Source organism: Astatotilapia calliptera, chromosome 2, assembly GCF_900246225.1.
Source record: "Astatotilapia calliptera chromosome 2, fAstCal1.2, whole genome shotgun sequence".
Lineage (NCBI taxonomy): Eukaryota > Metazoa > Chordata > Actinopteri > Cichliformes > Cichlidae > Astatotilapia > Astatotilapia calliptera.
In genome coordinates this window covers 21,986,468-22,005,818 of record NC_039303.1, presented here as the reverse complement: position 1 = coordinate 22,005,818, position 19,351 = coordinate 21,986,468, and the positions used below count along the sequence as shown (strand labels likewise).

The 19,351-nt window shown below is 43.3% G+C and overlaps 3 protein-coding genes across 9 annotated transcripts; all 3 read right to left on the bottom strand.

Moving 5' to 3' along the window:
- Positions 1–19: 19 nt before the first annotated feature.
- Positions 20–10,806, bottom strand: gpr174 (G protein-coupled receptor 174). Of its 4 annotated transcripts, none has more exons than XM_026187988.1 (4): positions 10,793–10,806; positions 4,936–5,113; positions 1,716–2,165; positions 20–1,137 (listed from the first exon to the last, which is right to left on the bottom strand). In XM_026187988.1, the coding sequence occupies exons 3-4, from the start codon at positions 2,013–2,015 to the stop codon at positions 337–339; spliced, it is 1,101 nt and encodes a 366-aa protein (XP_026043773.1). In that variant the 5' UTR covers positions 2,016–2,165; positions 4,936–5,113; positions 10,793–10,806; the 3' UTR covers positions 20–336. The 4 variants fall into 4 exon arrangements, with proteins under 4 accessions (XP_026043773.1, XP_026043763.1, XP_026043788.1 ...); XM_026187978.1 differs by lacking the exon at positions 10,793–10,806 and adding an exon at positions 5,371–5,812; XM_026188003.1 differs by lacking the exons at positions 4,936–5,113; positions 10,793–10,806 and adding an exon at positions 2,271–2,288.
- p2ry10 (P2Y receptor family member 10) lies at positions 6,247–10,766 on the bottom strand. Of its 2 annotated transcripts, XM_026187963.1 has the most exons (4): positions 10,327–10,766; positions 7,933–8,172; positions 7,674–7,854; positions 6,247–7,392 (listed from the first exon to the last, which is right to left on the bottom strand). In XM_026187963.1, exons 2-4 carry the CDS (start codon positions 8,079–8,081, stop codon positions 6,544–6,546), a joined length of 1,179 nt encoding a protein of 392 aa, XP_026043748.1. In that variant the 5' UTR covers positions 8,082–8,172; positions 10,327–10,766; the 3' UTR covers positions 6,247–6,543. The 2 variants fall into 2 exon arrangements, with proteins under 2 accessions (XP_026043748.1, XP_026043755.1); XM_026187970.1 differs by lacking the exon at positions 10,327–10,766 and having other exon boundaries at positions 7,933–8,537.
- A 2,470-nt stretch (positions 10,807–13,276) lies between the features above and the next one.
- On the bottom strand, positions 13,277–18,764 carry lpar4 (lysophosphatidic acid receptor 4). 3 transcript variants are annotated; one of them, XM_026187913.1, is made up of 3 exons: positions 18,683–18,764; positions 14,439–15,186; positions 13,277–14,328 (listed from the first exon to the last, which is right to left on the bottom strand). In XM_026187913.1, exons 2-3 carry the CDS (start codon positions 15,012–15,014, stop codon positions 13,840–13,842), a joined length of 1,065 nt encoding a protein of 354 aa, XP_026043698.1. In that variant the 5' UTR covers positions 15,015–15,186; positions 18,683–18,764; the 3' UTR covers positions 13,277–13,839. The 3 variants fall into 3 exon arrangements, with proteins under 3 accessions (XP_026043698.1, XP_026043707.1, XP_026043714.1); XM_026187922.1 differs by having other exon boundaries at positions 18,687–18,764; XM_026187929.1 differs by having other exon boundaries at positions 18,712–18,742.
- Between the last annotated feature and the right edge of the window lie 587 nt (positions 18,765–19,351).

The following is a 19,351-nucleotide window of genomic DNA, read 5'->3' as shown; positions in this document are numbered from 1 at the left end:
CAACACTAACCCTTTTATCATCCTGCGAAGGACATCGGGTTATCAAAACACTGGATCTGGAGGAAAACTGTCGCTGCATTTCGGGGTTTTCCTCTCTTTCACTTGCTGACACTACTCGCCCTTCATCGAGGAAATGCAAATTGAGAGGGGGAAGGGGAAAAAAACATTTATTGAGAAATAAATAGGTTTAAAAAAATAACATTTTAAAACTCTACTTCCATATTTTCACATTCCCGTTTCAGCATAAATGTTATTTCCATAGTTTGCAGGAAGTTGAAGTTTGCATAGTCTTCAGTCTCAGTTAGTGGTTGCGGGGAGGCTGTCGCCACCAGAAGTTTAGTCCTCCTCTTCGTCCTGTTCTCCGGTTATACAGGACAGACGCCGGCTGAGATGTATGCTCTCCGGTATCTCTGGCTTGCTCAGTCGCCTCCAGAATTCATCAGTAGTGAAATAGTACATGATAGGGTCCAGGCTGCAGTTCAGGCTGGCCAGGCAGAGTGTGACTGGGTGACTTCGAAGAACCAGTTTCTGAAAGTCACAGCTGGTAACTTTCTTAGCTTTGACCATAAGGTCGAGAGGCATCGTGGCGTGGTAAGGTACAAAGCACACTAAGAAGACTACAGCACAGCTTAGTATCATCCTCAGCGCTCTCTTTTTCTCCCCTCTGTCAGAAATAGCATTTGCTGTATTTTCCCGAAGGCTCCAAATAGTCATGCACGTGCAGCCTAGCACCAAAACGAGAGGGACGAAGAAGCCGAACAGCTCTAGTAAAATCAAGAGGGCCCACATTGCCAAAGGACCGATATCCTTCCGCAGAGGCAGCTCCGTGAAACACTTATTTGTGTCGTTCCTTTCGGGCAAGGAAGGATCGTGTCTGAGCAGAGGGAATCCGAGGCAGACGGTACAGATGATCAGCCAGATGATCCCACATATTAACACGTCTCCTTTTTGTCGACCCGAGTTGTACAACAGCGGACGCATGATGAGCTCACAGCGACGTATGCTGACGAAAACCAGGAAGTAGATGGAGGCATACATGTTGACGTACTTGAGATAGAAGCAGAACATGCAGAAGAAATACCCAAAGGGCCAGGAGTTATTCAGGTAGTAGTAGATCCGCAGAGGCAGAGAGAGCACCTGAGGAGAGGCCAGAGTGACAAAATTGAAGGCAGAGAACAGCAGGCAAACGCTGATGTACATATTTGCTCTTTGGCGATGATGGTAAGGAGCTCGCTTGGTTATCTAGTAAACAGAAACATTTCTAAATAGATTTTTAAAATAAAATCCTCCCCGTTAGGCAGTTCATTGGAATAAAGAGATGAACTTCTGTAGTTGTTGTGTTCTATAATGGAAGTTTTTTCTTGTGGTTGGAATTCTCCCACAACTCTGCCAACATCTAAGAGTCATTTTGTTTTTTTGACTTCCTAATTTAGTACATGAAAGCAGAACAAAAACTAAAGAGGTCATTACACTAATTTGCTTTATTGCAGTTTTAAAACCGTATTGTAGGATCAGCATTACAACACTAAATGTAACTATTAGAGGCACGAGTAGTGTAACAAGTACTTCTTGCATGCAAACTTCTTCCCTGATTAAAGCTTGACCCCTGAGGACGGCTATGTGGTCACTTAACCACACAACCACATCATGTGATTTCACAGTAATGGTTTAAACTAGAAAGTAAGTGCGAAATACGACTGAAGAGGATTTTTTACCTGCAGTAGGTCGGCCACAGCCAGGTTCATCATGAACACCACGGCCTTCTTGGTCTCTCTGATGTAGGCCCTGAACACCCACAGCGCCAGCACGTTACCCAGCAGGCCCGGTGCTAAGATCACACTGTACACCACGGCATACAAATGGTGCTGGTAGTCTATTATCTCACTGGTATTGGAGCAGTTCATATTAGGAGAACTGACATTCATGTCAGTGTTAAGATGAGCTGCCTTGCAAACCAGCAGGAAGCTTGTATCAGCAGAGCTGCTTGTAGTCCGGTGACGGGTTGGTTTGAGCATCCATGCCGCTGGTTACATCATGCTGCAGCCCGTGCAGCTGGTACTCTCTGCGGCATGTCAGACAGAGGAAGAGTGTCTTTTGTTTTAAGTTTTTGTCCAGCGCTGATGTGTCCTCCAGGCTTCTCTGCGATCCCCAAAGAGTCTGGTGGTCTGGTAGAGGAAAGAAAAGTAAGTTAAGTTAGTGTAGTCGGAGGTGGAAAGCGTTACCAGAAAGAGGAAGAAAAACAACTACAGGTTTCTGTGCTGTCACCTCACACCAAGAGGTTCTGTCTCTGCCTGTTTTCTCACACACTGTAGTACAAATCAGCTCTTGACAGCGACGCAGTTGAGTTTTAACTGCTTTATCTTTCGCCTAGTGCAGCCTAGGGATATTAAAGTTACTGTTTTGCATGTTGCATAGATAGCCATCAGAATTGGAGAAGGAACCTTTTTAGATGAGACACAGATGACATTGTGCTCGGCGGCAGCACCTGCCAGCTATAATCTCCCATGTGTTTTTATGAATAACGTAATTAATCAATGATCCTTGATAGCTGTGTTTTTGCAGTGCCCTTTACAGCAAGCGTGCAAACCCGCAGAGAAGTCGGTAAAATCCCCCACGTGCTGCTTCACTGCCGAGCATTATGGTGCCTGCACTGAGTCTGTGTGAAATAACTACGGCGCAAGGCATCAAAGTGAAACTAGCGTGGTTAGCGCAGGCAGACCAGGCAACTGGTTAACAGCCCAGCTCAAGGAAAAACCTGTCACTAAAGAGCACTTTGAGATGAGGAGCAGCACCGCGGGTGGTTTTTCGATGTAGGTGACGCCTGTAACGCGCTTCTTTTTTTCCCTCCTTCTTTGTGACACACACACAGAGCAGAAAATGAAAGTAACAGAGATGAAATTTTAAAGCTTTTAGATGACCTTCAACTTAGATTATCTTCAAATGCTTTCGGTTCAAATGGAAATAGTAATGTTAGGGACTGAACAGCCTATAGGTGCACACACCCACAGCTATAAACTTTAGTGCGTATAAACCAGTTTAAAATTATGTTTTTTTACTTACTGTTGTCATCCTCTTTTTGATCAGCTTTTGTTTCTTGTTATCTTATTTCTAATGAGACTTATTAGACCCTAGCAAACCCAGGAACGATGTGGTGTTGTGATCTTCCACATACCTAGTACCCAGACACCTGCTATGCTCAAATAAACATCTCCATGTGTTTATTTCTGGCCTCCATTAGTACATTAATCCTCTATCAGTTTAAAAGGGACAATGTTTATCATGTGGACCCTTAAATCATACACTGTCTTCCTCCCTTCCCCCTCTCTTTAAGCTAGCTTTCTTCTGATTGGCTGCTCCTTGCAACCAAAAGGTTTGAATAGCTGGTGGGTGGAGCTGCTGTGCTAACCGCATTGGGATATTTTTAAGTGACATCATCCAGAGCAAAAAGCAGTGAAAAAAAGAACAGAAACTGTGTTTAGAGTATTCTGAAGCCTGAACTTTGACTCACAGGGATTAGTAATGCATACTCTGATGTCATTATTTGGAACTTTGGCCTTGTTTAGCACTATGAGAACACTATATATGTATGGCAGAATGTTAGCAAAGCATATTAGACCTACTTTAACCAGTTTCAGGACATCTCAGGATCATTTATGAACCATTTTATCGATGTGAAAATGCAAATCAGCCAGTAAAATATTGTTCATATTTGACAAGAAACTTACTGCCACGTAAACTGTTCAGAAAAGCATTTTTTGTTTTGTTTTTTACACCTACTATACTCAAAACACGCAGCAAAAATTGTGTAGCTATTTTCGTGCGTGAGGGGGAAATGGCACTTGCCAAACACAAGACAAACAGTGGTTAACTAACTGCTCCTAGTTCTCTTTATGGGCTCCCTCAGCAGGTTTTTATACACGATATTCGCGTTCCTGTTGCTTAACTAAAAGAACGCCACATTTCTTTACAGGGAAATGACTAAATATAGTGGCACATTTGACTACATTTGAATGCATACATTTGGCTGCTAGCATTGCACTGCTGTTTCAGCTGCAACAGTAAAAAGATGACACGGTTTGAGTATTGCCTTCTCACCCGTGTGTCTGCCCTCCCCTAAAGAGTCACGAGATAAATTCTGCGTTGGAGTAAAATGATTAATAGGGTGGACCTTTTTAGAAAAAAACAAAAAACCTTTATTTGGGAATATATTTTTACTTTCTTCAATGTTAAAGCTATTTATCTAAGACATTTACACTTTTTTTTGTTAGTTTGTACTCCTTGTTTTTGTAAGCGGTTACAAGCCAAAGAAGTTTAGGCAGCAGTCTTTTGATAATGACCTGTTTAGTAACTTGTACCTTTAGCAGTGTGTAAGTAAATGTAGCGGAGTGTAAACAGCGATCCCTGCCTGGGATGTACCAGTGTAAATGTATAAAGTAGTATTTGGGCCTGAACTTAACTCCTCACAATCATACACAAACAAACAGTGGAATTTTATTTGTAAAAAGGGGGGGTATGCTAAGCTTGGACTGCTTCTCAGCTCCCTGACTGCCTTTTATGCTCAGGCCGAGGCCCCAGTAGACCGTCAGCCCTCGGACTGCCTTTTAACTCAGTGACCGCTGACCTGTGTGTTACTGTTTGAAAAGGATTCTCCACTTATTACTCTCACTTATGCACGTACCATGTGCTTCCTTCCAAGGCTGTGTGTTGATTTGTATGATGTGCAAAAGGCCAATCTGTGACAAGCTCTCGTTTCCTTCTCGCAGTAGAGGCTTTAACATGTATGTACAGGAGTCAAACCGAGACCATCTGTTGTGAAAGTAACATGTTTACGGTAACGAGCGTCGAGATCAAGCTGAAATTTCCATCTAACCGAGAGAAGTGAGCTGTTTTTAAAAAGATAAAGCTAAAAAGAAAAGGCAAGTGCTGCTCCCCTACCTTAGGACTCAGTAGTTTTCATCAGGTCTTGCCAGTGGAAACACATAATCTCATCTGCTGTGATTCACCTCCGTCTGTGGGCTGCTGGCATGTAAGCAGCTTTCTGAAGATCTGACCTCGTGTTTCAGAACCAAAAACGCTGCCGGTGAGCATCGGGGTCCCTCCACGTGTGTGTGCCCTGTTCAGATACACAAGAAAATATGCCGTGATCTCCAGGAAGTCCACTGACACATAAAGACCAGACACCCCAATACTGGCCCTCACACACACACACGCACTTCAACATAACAGGCATTCCACACACTGGAGAAACAGACAAGGTCCCCCATGAGCCATGACTCCACATAGAAAGCATCCACACACAAACCCCCACACACTCGCTACTTTCTCCGAACACTTCTGAACATTATTAGCAATTAATAATCAACCTCTCACCTCTGTCTTTAAAGATGCTGGAGAAACGAAAAGCTGATAAGACCGAGGCGTCAGATGAAAAACTCCATCCTCCTTTCTCCTCCTCTAACACTCTTTAATTTCAGTGTCCCGCCTCTTTCTCTCTCTCTGCCTCTCTCTTTCATTCTACCTCTCTATCTATCTTTCATATCCATTAACTTTTGTCTTCACTCGTACTCTTTCCTGTTTTGATTTCTTATCTATCACTCGTTGCATGTGTGTCGCCCGTCTGTGTGTCTGCTGTTCTGGGGATTTTAGCGCGCACACACACACACACACAGACACACACACAGAGGGCTTCCTGTGAGCGTAGGGGTGTGGTTTACAAGAATTTTCTTTTGACACTTCTGCTATTACACTCTTAGTTGCCATTTCCTTGTGGACAAAGTCAACACGTCAACACGCACTTTTTTTGTTTTATTGACAGGACATCAAAAAAAATCAATCAAAAATAAATATTTACACCAAAGCCACGACGCAAACTTTCACAAGTTACAATGTGACACTGTCAGAAAGCAAACGCTACACTTTGATGCGTGTGAGAACAGAGAAACAAGAGGCAGGTGCATTTTGGTGGATGATTCATTCTTGGTAGATTTCCTTAGGTGGGCTGCATTTGTGCGTCTGGGGGCTGATGTAGACTCAGAGTTGGCTCAGGCTTGGCCTGTACAGATGGGTGGGTGGGGGGGCGCCTGACAGTTACTGGTTTCAGAGCTGCTGTAACTGCTGCCAACTGCCTTCACCACTTTGCATTCTGAGAGGAAGTGAAGCAAAAATGAGCTGGCACCTGTTTTCACATTTTACCTGAAAGAAAAAAAGTCCAACTCGCAGTGAAGAAACAAACATCAGAGCCAGAGATGAGACTTAAAGCTTTTAATGGGAGTGCATTTCACATACAGCTTTTATTACATAGCTTATATCAAGTTTTATACACACAAACTGAAACATTGGGCAGCGTTTACGATACTGCATGTTGGAGGGTGTTTTCTGCTTGCTTTAGAGGAGGCGGGCTTCACACAACTCAGGTCAATGTCTTTTGGGTTGTTTGTGTTCAGACAGCTGCAACATGTCAGCTGATCATATCCAGCTTGGACCCGGTGTCAGTCGGCTTTAAAGTTCAACAGAATCCTTCATGGACTTTTCCTCTGAGCAATGCTACTCCCTGTATGAGGAGGTGCTCATGAGTCTGCTCTGCAAAGGACACTGGGTCGGTGATGTGGTCGGGGAGGAGATGGAGGACGAGAAGGAGGAGGTGCGCCTTTTGAGGTGCATCCTAAACTCGGCTGTAAGAAAGTAATAAAGGATGGGGTTGAAGCAGCAGCTCAGGCCCGCCATGCACAGAGACACTGGGTGAAACTGGAGCACCACCCTTCTGACGGTGCAGCTGGACACGATACTCTGCTTCACCATCAGGTAGAGCGCGAAGTTGAGGTGGTACGGAGCGAAGCAGAACAAAAAGAGAATGAAGCAGCCCACCACCATCCGCAGAGCACGCCGCTTCTCGCCATTTGTGTGCTTTTCATTCGGTTTCTCCGCCTGGCAGTTGGAGGTGACTGAGTGGAGGCGGCTGCGTGCTGAGGAGTTGAAGGAGTTGTGCTGATCCTGGATCTGCTTCTCCTTGAGTGACCAGAAGATGCGGACGGTGCTGTATGACATGCATGCTAGAGGGATTAGGAAACCACACGCCTCAAGAAAGACCAGCATGGTGATCGTCAACGAGAGAGGAGGTTGGCGCATGGGCAAGTCTTTAAAACAGCCCGCCGAAGTGGCGTTGGAGTCTAAACTCTGTTTGGTGACACCTAAGGGAAACTGGGCATGGGTGCTGTTTAATGCCACTTCATTTTTGCTACTGTTGTTGCTACTCCGCATCAGGATAAAGGGAGAGCAGCTCAGACCAACCACAACCCACACTACAAAGCTGATCAGCAGGTCATAGCGACGCCGCCACCTTCGAGCCGTGAACGGCTTCTGCAGGAACAGACACCTCTGCATGCTGATGCACACCTGAAATCAGAGAGAAATGAAAAGAAGCTACTTTGTTATTTATTCTGAGGCACAGGAAGCAAAGCAGTTCCAAGAAGGAAGACAGAGGCTTTCATTCAAATCACTTTCTGCTTTGGAGTTTAATTTTTAAGACAAAAACAACAACAAAAGTGCTTTGTACTGACATTTGACTGATTTTAAATGTAATGAAAACTAGAAAGATCTCATTTGATTATCCTTGTTCCCTGTGATGAGCATTATCAGGAAATTCAAGGCTTGCTTTCCCTAAACTGCCTGCTTACCAGGAACATTATAGCGGCGTACATGTTGAGATATTTCAGGTAGAAGCAGAACAAGCAGAGACCGCGTCCAAAGGGCCAGGTGTGCGTGAAATAATAATAGATCCTGAGGGGCAGAGAGAGGATGTGGGCCAGGTCTGCGATCGCCAGGTTTATCATGAAGATCACCGCCTTGGTCTTCTTGCTGTTAAACGGCACATACAGAGAGAGTTAGTGAAAACATACCTGAAAATCTAAAGGTGTGAACTTGTATGAGTGTTACCTGATGTATCTGAGGAGGACCCAGAGTGCAGTGGTGTTGAGCAGCAGCCCGGGTATGAAGAGTATCAGGTAGAAGTAGGTGTATATCACGTCCATTTTCTGATTCCAGACCGTTTCATTGTAGTTGCATTCAGTCATATTGGTGACCATATTTCTTTTTCCCTCACAGTGACACCGATGATATAACCAAGCGTGCCTTTCCTTTGATCATAATTTTTTTTTGCTGAAGTACCTTTGACAGCTGAAAGGCAGAGGAGAACTTGTGAAACATCCGATGCACATACACGTTGCGCTTTATCTTTATTTTCATAATTTGCCCTTAATAAAAATCTTGTAGCCTGCGCGTGGAAAGAAAAAAGCTGAACAGTGCTTCATGTTTCCCGTTATGTTGTTGCGAAAGTTGAAACTAAAAGTTTGCTTTGAAAACTGGAATCAGCAGCTGCCAGAGCAACAGTCAACGGTGAACCTACATTTTCACTTTGGCAGGTGTGAAGCCTCCTGCAGTGTGACACATACTTTGTAGCTTTAAACCCAGTTTAACACAGAAATGCTCCAAAAAACAAGAGCAACTGCAAAAAAACTGCATACTGGTTTAATTCAAATCCAATTCAATTCAATTTTATTTATATAGCGCCAAATCACAACAGCAGTCGCCTCAAGACGCTTTATATTGTACAGTAGATCGTACAATAATAGATACAGAGAAAAACCCAACAATCATATGACCCCTTTAGAGCAAGCACATTGGTGACAGTGGGAAGGAAAAACTCCCTTTTAACAGGAAGAAACCTCCAACAGAACCAGGCTCAGGGAGGGGCGGGGCCATCTGCGGTGACCGGTTGGGGTGAGAGAACTGAATGACTGCAAACGTCTATATGTAAAAAAGTATCAAGTGTATTTAGATGAGATGATGTAATCATTGAGTCTAAAAGTGAATGTTAACAACTCATTAAAGGGGCATTCCATGAATTCAGTTCATCCACTTTCATTCGTTGCTGTTGCTCCTGACATCATCATCCCGATGATGTCATTAGCACTACAGGAAAAAAATTTAAGAGTTTGGCTTTTGCTTGAAAATCAACCGGGGCATTCATTTCATGCTATTTGAATCTGTTAGCCACTTTGCAACCCACCTCAGCGATCCCTTTCATGCTGCAACATCAACACCTGCTCTATCCTATGTGCTACTCCTCGTTTCACCTCAGTGTGCACATGGAAAGGCAGAGGGAGGTGTGTCCTCTTAGATCAGCTAAAAATAAATTGCTACAAGTAGAAATATCAGTCTTCCTTCACTATATTTGTTCCTTACTGATCAGTCAGGATATCCCCACCTTTCTTCTTTGGGGCTTGTTTGTGGGAATTTCTAAACAGATTTTGAAGCAGATGTAGCTGCTCTCTGGAGATAAGTGCCATAAAGTCTATTGGACTGGTAAGCTGCAGACCCAGATAAAAACAAGGTGTCATAAAGCAGCAGCCAGCAAAACACAGAAAAGGCTTGCACTAATGGCATATAGCAAAATTACAACAATTTTCTATATGAAGTAATTTTGGTCATCACAGCCAAGCTAATATGAAAAAAAAAATGATTCAGTTAAGATTTTTCCTCCCCATTCTTGTGTGATGGTTAATTGTTTAAATTATGTGTTTTTATATGAGAACGCCATGAAAAAGCTGTTAAAGTGAAAATAAATCAAAAACTGCTTAGGACGGCAGCAGGAAGTGACCGGAAGAAAGATCGGGGACTGGCTCTGCTTATCACGGGAGGATCATCCTTCCTCTAACATCATTATAAGTCCGCACCCTTTCCTACACTAGGCCCACGAGGGGAACACAGTAATAGTGGTCGTTTTTTAAACTGCTTCACCAGATTCAGGCCTGTTTAGACTTGTCTGACAGCTGCTGAGACTCTCAGTTTAAAAAAGCTCCCTGATGATGCCTGTACGATAAAGAGTTGTGTAATACTATCTGAGGAGTTGTGCTTAAGGAAATTACAGAAACCGAGAATTCATTTTCATGACACACCATGAAACACGTGTAAAGAGTTTCTTATAGCTGTTAAACGTGCTAACATAAAATATCAAGTTGATATGATTAAATATTGGTGATACAGTAACTGGTGATTCGCTTTAGCCAACATCGAAACAAAAACAACAATAACGATAACTTTTTTTTTTCAGCGTATCAGAAATTTCAAAGTCTTTATATCTTGTGACACAAAAGCTTTCGTATGCACACGGCGACACATGTACATTTCCAGATTTAAGATTAAATGCAAAGTGAAAGCACTAATAACAGTCCGTTAACATCAGCAATATTCAAAGCATGACTGACCGCAGGGCACAGCAGCATGACGCCCTCACAGACATGTCTACACAAACAAACACTGTGTCAATACCTCGTTTCTTGTGCCTCTAAATCACCCGTATAGGCAGAAGGTCGAGGTCAGAGCCAGGAGCGACCGCGTGGAGCATCGCGCACACCTTCTACAAAGTCCTCGCGCTGTGCAGCAGAAAAAGGAGTCAACAGATGCCGAAAGAAGAATCTGTCAGCGCACTGCAGGTGAAGACAGCATGAAGCTGATGGTGATGTGATATGAGAGTGTTTGCTGGAGGTGGCGGGATCTGGTGTCACTTGTTCTCTGACTCAACTAGCTGCCAGTTTTGAAGGGAAGGGGAAGCTCTGCCCTATTGCGTTTGAGTGTTTTTCTGCAGTTTGCGACGTCGTCACTAGTGCTTAGCAACGCACGTAAGAGCTAAGACGAGCAGAGTTGGACACACATGTGGTTAAACCAAATGGCAGCAGGAAAAGAGGTTATGCTGAAAGAGCACAGGCAGATGCAGACACATGCTTGTTTTTCTTACCTCAGAAATTTCTGAAGATTTTCAAAAGATGTTTTCAAAGGTGATCTGGTCCGCAGACGCAGCAGATCCCGAGGAAATCAGCCCTCTTCTTTAGCTTCTCTTCTTTGCAGTCTGTATTTAAATACATCTACAGTGCAACACTGACGGTGTAAAAGTTGTCTCAGTTCACTGACAGCCGTTGTGACCAAAATAACTGCACTCATCTGCTTCCCCGTTCAGATTCCGTACTTCCGTTTTTAAATCATAGTATTTATTCAGCAAAATGTAGGTTACCTGGCTCCTAGTCCTCTAAAAATTAAAAAGAAAAATTAAATAAAAAAGCTGCATTTGTGTGTCCTCTGACAATGAGCAGTAGCTTTTAGGCTTTGTTCTTGTGGTTATGGTTTTCGTTCACGAGGCCTAGAGAAAAAAAAGAAGGAAAGCCTTCACGTGCTGTAGAAATGTTTAACCACGCTTCAGCTTTATGACATACACTCGCCATCCTGTTACTTTCACAGCATGAGGCCACACCCAGAGAAAATAACTTGATAACACTTCCCATGCTTGCCCCAGCTGCTTTATGGCTTCTCTGAGACTTCTACAGGGCTGACAAACAGGTGACTATAAAGCCCAAAACAGGAAAATAATCAGCAAACGTGGAACGTGGTCTGTGGTCAGTCTGTCTCAAATTAAAAATTGCTGTTCTTCCAACTTGTTGCCACTAGATGTCAGGACAAGCCACTGGTCATAAATGACTGAGCCATGTGCATTTTTCTCTTCTAGATTTAGGGCAGACTGTTTCTTTAACAGACGTGCTCGAACGGTAAACATCTGACTGTTATCTGTTCAAAAAAATGGAAAAAAAGTGACGCAACACTCTTGGAATGAACCACTCGGGGGGTGAAGCTCATGCATACCTCTACACTCCCACTGTTCTTATTTCCTGGTTTTCTTCTCTCCTCCTGCTACCCTTGACCCCAAATCTGAGAATCCAAAGACTGCTGCCCCTCTGTCGTTCTGCTGCTAAATGCTCCCATCATTCACACAACCAGACGCACCCCCCCCCCCCCAACACCCTTATTTCTCACTGTGCATACCAATGAAGCAGGTATACTCTGTTACATTGCCAACTAAGGCAATGGAAAGCAAAAGTTGTAGTGCTTAGTAAAGGAATAGAAAAAACTAAACTTGTACCTACATTGAGTGTAATGACCCCAAGAGAATTTATTGAGCTTCTCCAGCAGGGGGCTGTAAGTACACAGAGAGAAGCTGCGAGCCTGCTGTCATCCTCGGCTCTACAGTTTATGCTTTAATGACCAAACACGAGGTGGTGCTTCAAGCATGGTGGCATAGGGACTACTTGTTGAACTACTGAAACTCGCTGGGTTGGAAGACGGTAGAGTTCAGCAACACAGCTGGTTGCTCTACACTGTGTTGTTTACTCTCTGGACCGTTTATAATTCCAAGGTTTGAAGATTAAATAAAGCCCTCCAAACAATCCAGCAATCCAACCCAAACTTGTAGCTCGGTTGATAACAGGAAATTTCACTGTTAATTCTGCATCTGCTTGTGTTATTGATTCCTGCCTCACAGCTGACCTCAACTCATGTGTCCTACACGTGTATGAATACTTCTGCGTCAGATCTACATTGTAACTTATGCAACAACCGAAACTTCATTTTAACCTTATGCCGAAATCTTCTAAATAACCTGCTGTGTACATCCAGAGAAATGTAACTAAACGTCAGGTTGATGCATACCACATAAGGCTGAGGTGTGGGGATAAAAGGAGTTTACTGTTACTATGTAGATTTCCCACAGAAGTATAAATCAAGTTTAATGTAGAGCAATTAAGCTACAGGTGGTTCCTCCATCTTCAGATGCCAAACTTGACCAAAGTTTAACTTGATTCAGAAGCTTCTTCACAGATTCAGCTGCAAAATCGATTTATTTTGCTGTTGCAGATGCTGCTCTGACCGGATTGTGCATCCTCTTCGGACTTTATGATAAAGATTGGACAAATTCTGCACGTTTCTGCATTTTATACATGCAAATTCAGCAACACTCAAACATCCAAATCTGCTGACACACAAGTGTTTTGTGCTCCATGCAGTTTAAATCCATGATTTTGGGTAAACAGCTAAAGGCGTTCATCTGTACTTGGAGTGTTTGCACATTGCTGTGTGTAAGAGACTTTGAGCAGATCTGCAGTCTAAGGCCGGATTAAGACAGAGAGACCTCATTCAGAGGCAAACAATGGACCATTGCTCCAGTCATAATAAGCATTTGGCCTGTGACACAGCACACAGGCCGAGGTCCTCAACTAAATCAGAGCTGCCCTCTGCGCTGAGGACAAGCTCACACTGGCTGCTTGGTGAAAAACCAAGAAGCTGGAGTAGAAAAACTCCCGCACAAGTTCAAATGTACAGGCTCGCTGACAAAGAGCAGCTCAGAGCAGGTTTGACTGTGAGGACAATCACAAGACCGGAGCAAAGAAATAATGAATGCAATTCAAAAACAGACATTTACTGGCCTCAGTCTTCAACATGATGAGATACATTTGACTCAGCAGGTCAACACAATGCTGTGTTACACAGTAGCATTACTAGTAACACACCACAGTGATATAATGCACTGTGAAAGCTTGAGCTTTATAACAATAATACTTAAGGAACTGTTGTGTTACACAAGTACTAAACAGCATGTGGATGGACATCATCTTCTTCAGAGTCCAGTGGAAGTGTGCATGTCTTATGTTTGATCAATGACATGTCAGAATCTCTTATAGACCCACTTTGAGTCTCTGGATTATTGCAATAGTCCCAGTGTAGTTGGATCTCTGGTCCCTGTAGCGATCGCTCATAAAAACCACAGATACATTCCTCTGATCCCTGGTGCCGGGTTAATCCATAAAGCCCAGGCCATGCCTCAGGACTTACCTCAGGACTTAACTAATCTGGTGAGTTATGTGTTTTCCATTTTCAGGACCAAACAAGTGATTGTTATATTTGTTAAATTCAGGAGTTACAGTCAAATCCACCCTGTCCTTCTTCTCCTTCTTTCTTGAGTCACAATTGAATTTCAGTGATCTTTGTCTCTTTTCCGTTGCTGGTCAGAGTGTGGGTGTCGCTTGGGACAGCGGTCGCTGTGTCCTTAGTCTCCGTGTCACTGCGGGGCATGCTCTCAGGTCGAGAACCAGACCCTTTGCCTCCCTTGGTCAGGCTCTTCTGGAAGCTCTCCGAGGTGAAGTAGTACACCACAGGATCCAGGCAGCAGTTGAGACTGGCCAGACATAGAGTGATGGGGTAAAGTGTTCGAACAAAGCGCTCCACAGTGCAGTTAGCCAGGGCCTGGGTTCGCACCAGGGCATACAGGAAGAGGATAGAGTTGTACGGGACGAAGCAGATGATGAAGATGCCAAGATGGACAAGGATCATCCGCAGGACGCGTTTCTTACTGTCACAGCCGTGACCAGCAGTCACGGGGCGACGCAGCGTCCGCAGAACCAGCGAGGAGCATATTAAATTGGCCAAGAGCGGGAGGAGGAAACCAACAATCTGGAAAAATAATAATAATAAAAACATTATGAAAATTACACCTTAATTCTACGTCTTGGTTATCGTAATAAAAAAACAAAGTCATCTGTATGTTGTGCGTCTCGATTCACCTCGATAAAAATGGTGATTTTAGACAGGTAGGTCTTCCAGGTGTTCTTGGAAAAGCCCTCGAAGCATGTGGTGGCTTTGTGTCGGCTGTTGATGGTAGAGAAGAAGGTCACCGAAATGCCTCCTCCCACGATGGTGAGCCACACGGCGGCGCACATCAGTGCCGCGTTCCTCCGCGTCCGGATGCCGCGTGAACGGAACGGATAGACTATCGCCAGGAAGCGGTCCACGCTGATGCAGGTGAGGAAGAGCATGCTGCCATAGATGTTAGTGATGAAGGCTGTTCCCGAAACCTTACACAGTCCATCTCCAAAAGGCCAGTTGCGGTTCACGTTGTAGAAGACCTTGAACGGCAACGTGAAAACAAACACTAAATCAGATAATGCTAAGTTGGTCATAAACATCGTGGTCTCGTTCTGCATCTTCATCCGGAAACAGAACACAAAGAGTGCGGCACAGTTGGTTATCAGGCCCGACACAAAGACCACGCTGTAAACCGCAGAGTACAAGTTGTACTTGAAGGAGTCGTCAATCCCACAGTCCACCATTCCGGTCTCGTTGATCACCAGGCTAGCCATGTTGAGAGCTCAGCCGCAGAGGGGGGGGGCTCCAAAAAATATATAATAAAAGGGTGCACAACAGCTCAAAAGCTGTCGGGAAACGGGGGTGTTTTAGAGCGGAAATCTGGGGATCAAAGATGTCAGCAGGGGATCCACCAGTCAAGCCCCCTCGGAGTCATCGTCAGTCCTCCTGTGGAGAAAGAAGGAAAAAGCACTTAGTCACTTCCTCATTACAAAACCACTCTAGTTCTCCAGAAAATGTGGTACAACTGAACATGATGCAGATTTCATTTTAGGAATATGGCTGGTTGAAATGTATTACTCTGTGTTTCTACAACTGAATCTCAAGTGTACAATTCTGAAGAAACTACCAGATAGAGCCAAGTATTTAAAAGAAACAAGATACAAACAAAACTACATGGATTATCCATCCAAAACCATCTATATGTACGTATTGATACAGTCCTAAGATTTGGTCATGTTTGTATGTGACAGGATCGGGAATCATGGAGTCGCTCGTGATCAGGTATCACATTTTATATTTTAATTCTGAAAGGCACTTATCCGTGAAATATGCCAAAACGAAAATAGTAAACTTGAATCTTGAACTGCATGATTATTATATATTGTTATCTGGCACTACTACATTTGTAGCTGATCGAGTAGAGTTAGTAAGGTAGGTTGTGAATGTTTCTCTCTAGTTGCTGGTCGACTTTTCTCTGCTTCAGTCAGTTTAGGAGGAAAATAACCTTTTAGACACAAATAACTGTGACGTCTTGTTAAATTCACACTATTGGCTAGCTGATAACATAAAGACATCAATGCTGCTGAAGTGGAACCTCTGCAGAAATTCTTCTCCAGTGCTGTTAATGTCAACTGCAGGTCACAAGTTCAGCCTCTGCCTCCCTGCTGCAGTGCTGTGCGGAGTTGTTTCCACAGGAAGAGGTGAACACGGCACGGTTAGCGTAGTGTCAATAGTGTCAATCGGATGGTAAGTTTCAGTATCGATTAGCATCCGAGTATCAATTTCTCTCATAAATGTAACGCTAATAATGGGTCAATTCAATTAATTCACGGGATTTATATGTAATTATTTGCTATAACAGTTACAAAATTGGGATATACCATTTAAAAGTGCACATATACAGACTGGGAAACTTTACGCCCATAAAAAGAGAGAATATTGAATGAATAACCACGCTACTTTTCATGAAGTCTTGTATGTAATCCCAGTAATCTTTCATATCAAAGATAAGATAAAACAAAAACTGAGGGTGCAGACACATTATGTCAGTATGCTGTGAAACTGCTTCTATCTGAACAGATATTGGCCTTTCACAGCAGTGTCTAATCAGAGGAAGTGAAACAAAATTACTGAATATATAACTATTTCACCATTCTAGCTGCTTTCAGGACTGTGTGAGATAACATAGCTAGAGACCGGAATATGTACTGTAGTGGGATATCTACATATTTCCTTTAAATTCCATTTATGTCCATGAACCAGAGTCAAAGAGTGCAACGTAAAATGAATGTATGGCTGAACTCCAGCTGGAAGAAGTAAATAACCCAGCGTGGTGGAAAGAGCAGCTGAGAGCGGCTCCCACCATCACAGAGCACTGCTGTGGGGTGAAATACAATAGTTTTGTCAAACATTAACAATTACACTGATCTGATATTGTTCCAGACAATGTGTTCCCAAGTTGTTTACTCGATGCTAAATCTGAATGTGTGAGGTCAGAACAGGAAGTAGGCAGATGGAAATGTGTTGGAGAGTGGTAACTATCTTATCTCTGCCACATCCACAACAAATTCATTATTTGGATTGGGGTAATGATTTCCAGTGAATCACAGTGTTCGAGTGGAAGTAAGTTAGAGGAAAGAAGCATTTCCATGTAAAAGAACATGGGCATGAAATTGCTACACAAAATAAGAGTAACTTTCCTTACAAAGTATTACAAATGTGGCAAACTAAACAACGCTTTACACTGAGAAAGAGGTGACGTCACCGAGCAGAACTACAAACCTTTAACTGCTGAGTGATTCAGTTCACGTTAACACATTATTTTAAGTTTCATAAGCAGTGCAGCTGTATGATGTTGGTTTCTAAGGTTTCTAAAGTCAGTTAAAAGCAAACCTCTGTGATGTCATCACACTTTGTGTCCAATTAAAAACAGAAAATTTGGCATTTTAAAGCGATTCCTGCATCCATCATTTTTCAAGCTTCACCTAAAACTCTAATTCTAACTTTCTTTTTTTGGTCTTCCATGGAAATGTACCCATGCTTTCCCACCCAGTTAAATAACCTGACAAGAGCTAAATCTGGGTTATGCAATTACACTAAACAAGCAGTGAGGTGCTCTCAACAGACTCTCCAACGCACGTACAAAGTGATGAGAGTTCAGGCTGTGTTGATAAATAAAGACGAACATATCAAATATGGATTTTCAAGTTCGATGGAGTAAAGCGTACACTAGTCCATCAGCACTGTCCTGTGCCTCCATCAGCCTTTACAATACCCCTACTGTACCCGTCTGCACCAGACGCACGCTTACATATGCACAAGGCTCCACATGTGAACGCACAAACAGGCAAACACTTTAAATGTGCCAGTCCTCCCTCTCTCTCTCCCACACAAACACACTAACACTATGCTTTTCTGTGTGCCGTGGCTCAGGCCCAGGACCCCTGACAGCGTCCCTGATTCACCGTCAGCTGTTGTTGCCTTTAAATGCAGCAGAGCCTATAGAACCGGGAATCTGGCAGCTGAACAGCTTGTTTAAAAGTCAGGAGAACTTCCAAGGTTTGAGCATGTTGTGGATTGCCAGTGGTCCAGCTGAGGGTTCTCAGCCTGGAGTCTGTGATTTCTCGCACAGGTCGTGGACAGCTGCACGGTTACGGGGTCTCCCCCCGTAGCAGCGACAGAAACAGGCCTCTGGAGACTCGCTGATACCAACAGATCGAGTTCAGAGCTCAGCACATATCCAGCTGTTCCTTTCTCTCACATGCTAGAAAGAATGAAAGCACACAGGGCTGAAGGTGGAGGACGAGGAGACGCACAGCGCGGTGTAATAAACGGACATCTTGACTACTTCACAACAGTACATGAAGTCCTCTGGGTGTTACTTAGATCAAAGCAGAAACAGTCAAAAAAAAGTCAATATTAGAACTTTTTTATTATTATTAATAAATGTGAACATTTGCTAGTTTTCTTCTTCTATGATCCCAATTCGAGTATTGATTGAGACCTGAGAAAATGTATTGGACCTGTTTATTATTTAACTATTTTATGATAATATATACACAAAATTATTAATCAAATGTTTTAAAAATAAAGAAAACTAAAAGAACAAATATGGTGCTGGACGTAGTGTAATTTAACCAGGCTGTTACATGCACAACAAATACACAAAAATCTACTCATACTATCCATACTGCAAAAAATCTGTAGTAATGAGCATTACAGACAGATGCTAATGGTATTTCTTTCAGCTGCATCACTCCATCCACAGCTTAGGTTTTCTTTGTTAAAGCTGTTAGACATGTTGCTGGTTTCAGAAGCTTCAAACAACCAGAACCCGATAAAAAGGTGTTTTGTTTTTTTCTCCATTAGAGACAAAATCATCGGTTATCATCAGCTATAAAGGGAACTATTGCAGCTTAAAGACAAAGCAGAGCAAACTTACTGACAGCTGAATGGACGGTGACAGCTCACCTCCCGGTGTTCCAGATCAACTGGCGTTTAGATCAACTGGCGTTGGTCGAACAGATGTGTGGCAGTCTTGCGTTTCAGGAGCTCCTACCGACAAACCAGCAAAAAAACGCCAAATGTGTCATCTGTGACACTTGTGAGGTTGTCTCAAACACACTCCGTCAGTCTTGATGCTGTTGAACAACAAAATGTTTAAAAATGTGGCGAGTTTACCTGGTGATATCCTCATGCGCGACTCGATCGCGAAAACAGCAAACAAGTAACACCACGCCGTTGTTGTTCACAGGACAGCAAGAGTAAACGATCGGGAGACCCTTGTCGTCGTTATCGTTCCCCTCGCACGGTTTATTTCACCGAATTCAGCGTTTTTGCTCCACAACTAAAGCGAGCAGTTTGCTCTGTGCACCAACATGGAGTCGAGTCAACCAGCGCCACCTCTGGCCAAGTGCCACAGCCTACAGCCAGATCAACTGGTGACACACATCTGCAGCACGTTTGAATTCGTGTCATGCACATTTGTACCTTTCAATTGTGTCTGTTTGTGCGTCATGCAAATAAACCTTTGAAATGATATCATGTATTTATTATCAGCCTACATTTGTACAAAATGCCAAATGACATACACATAAGAATCACCATCCTG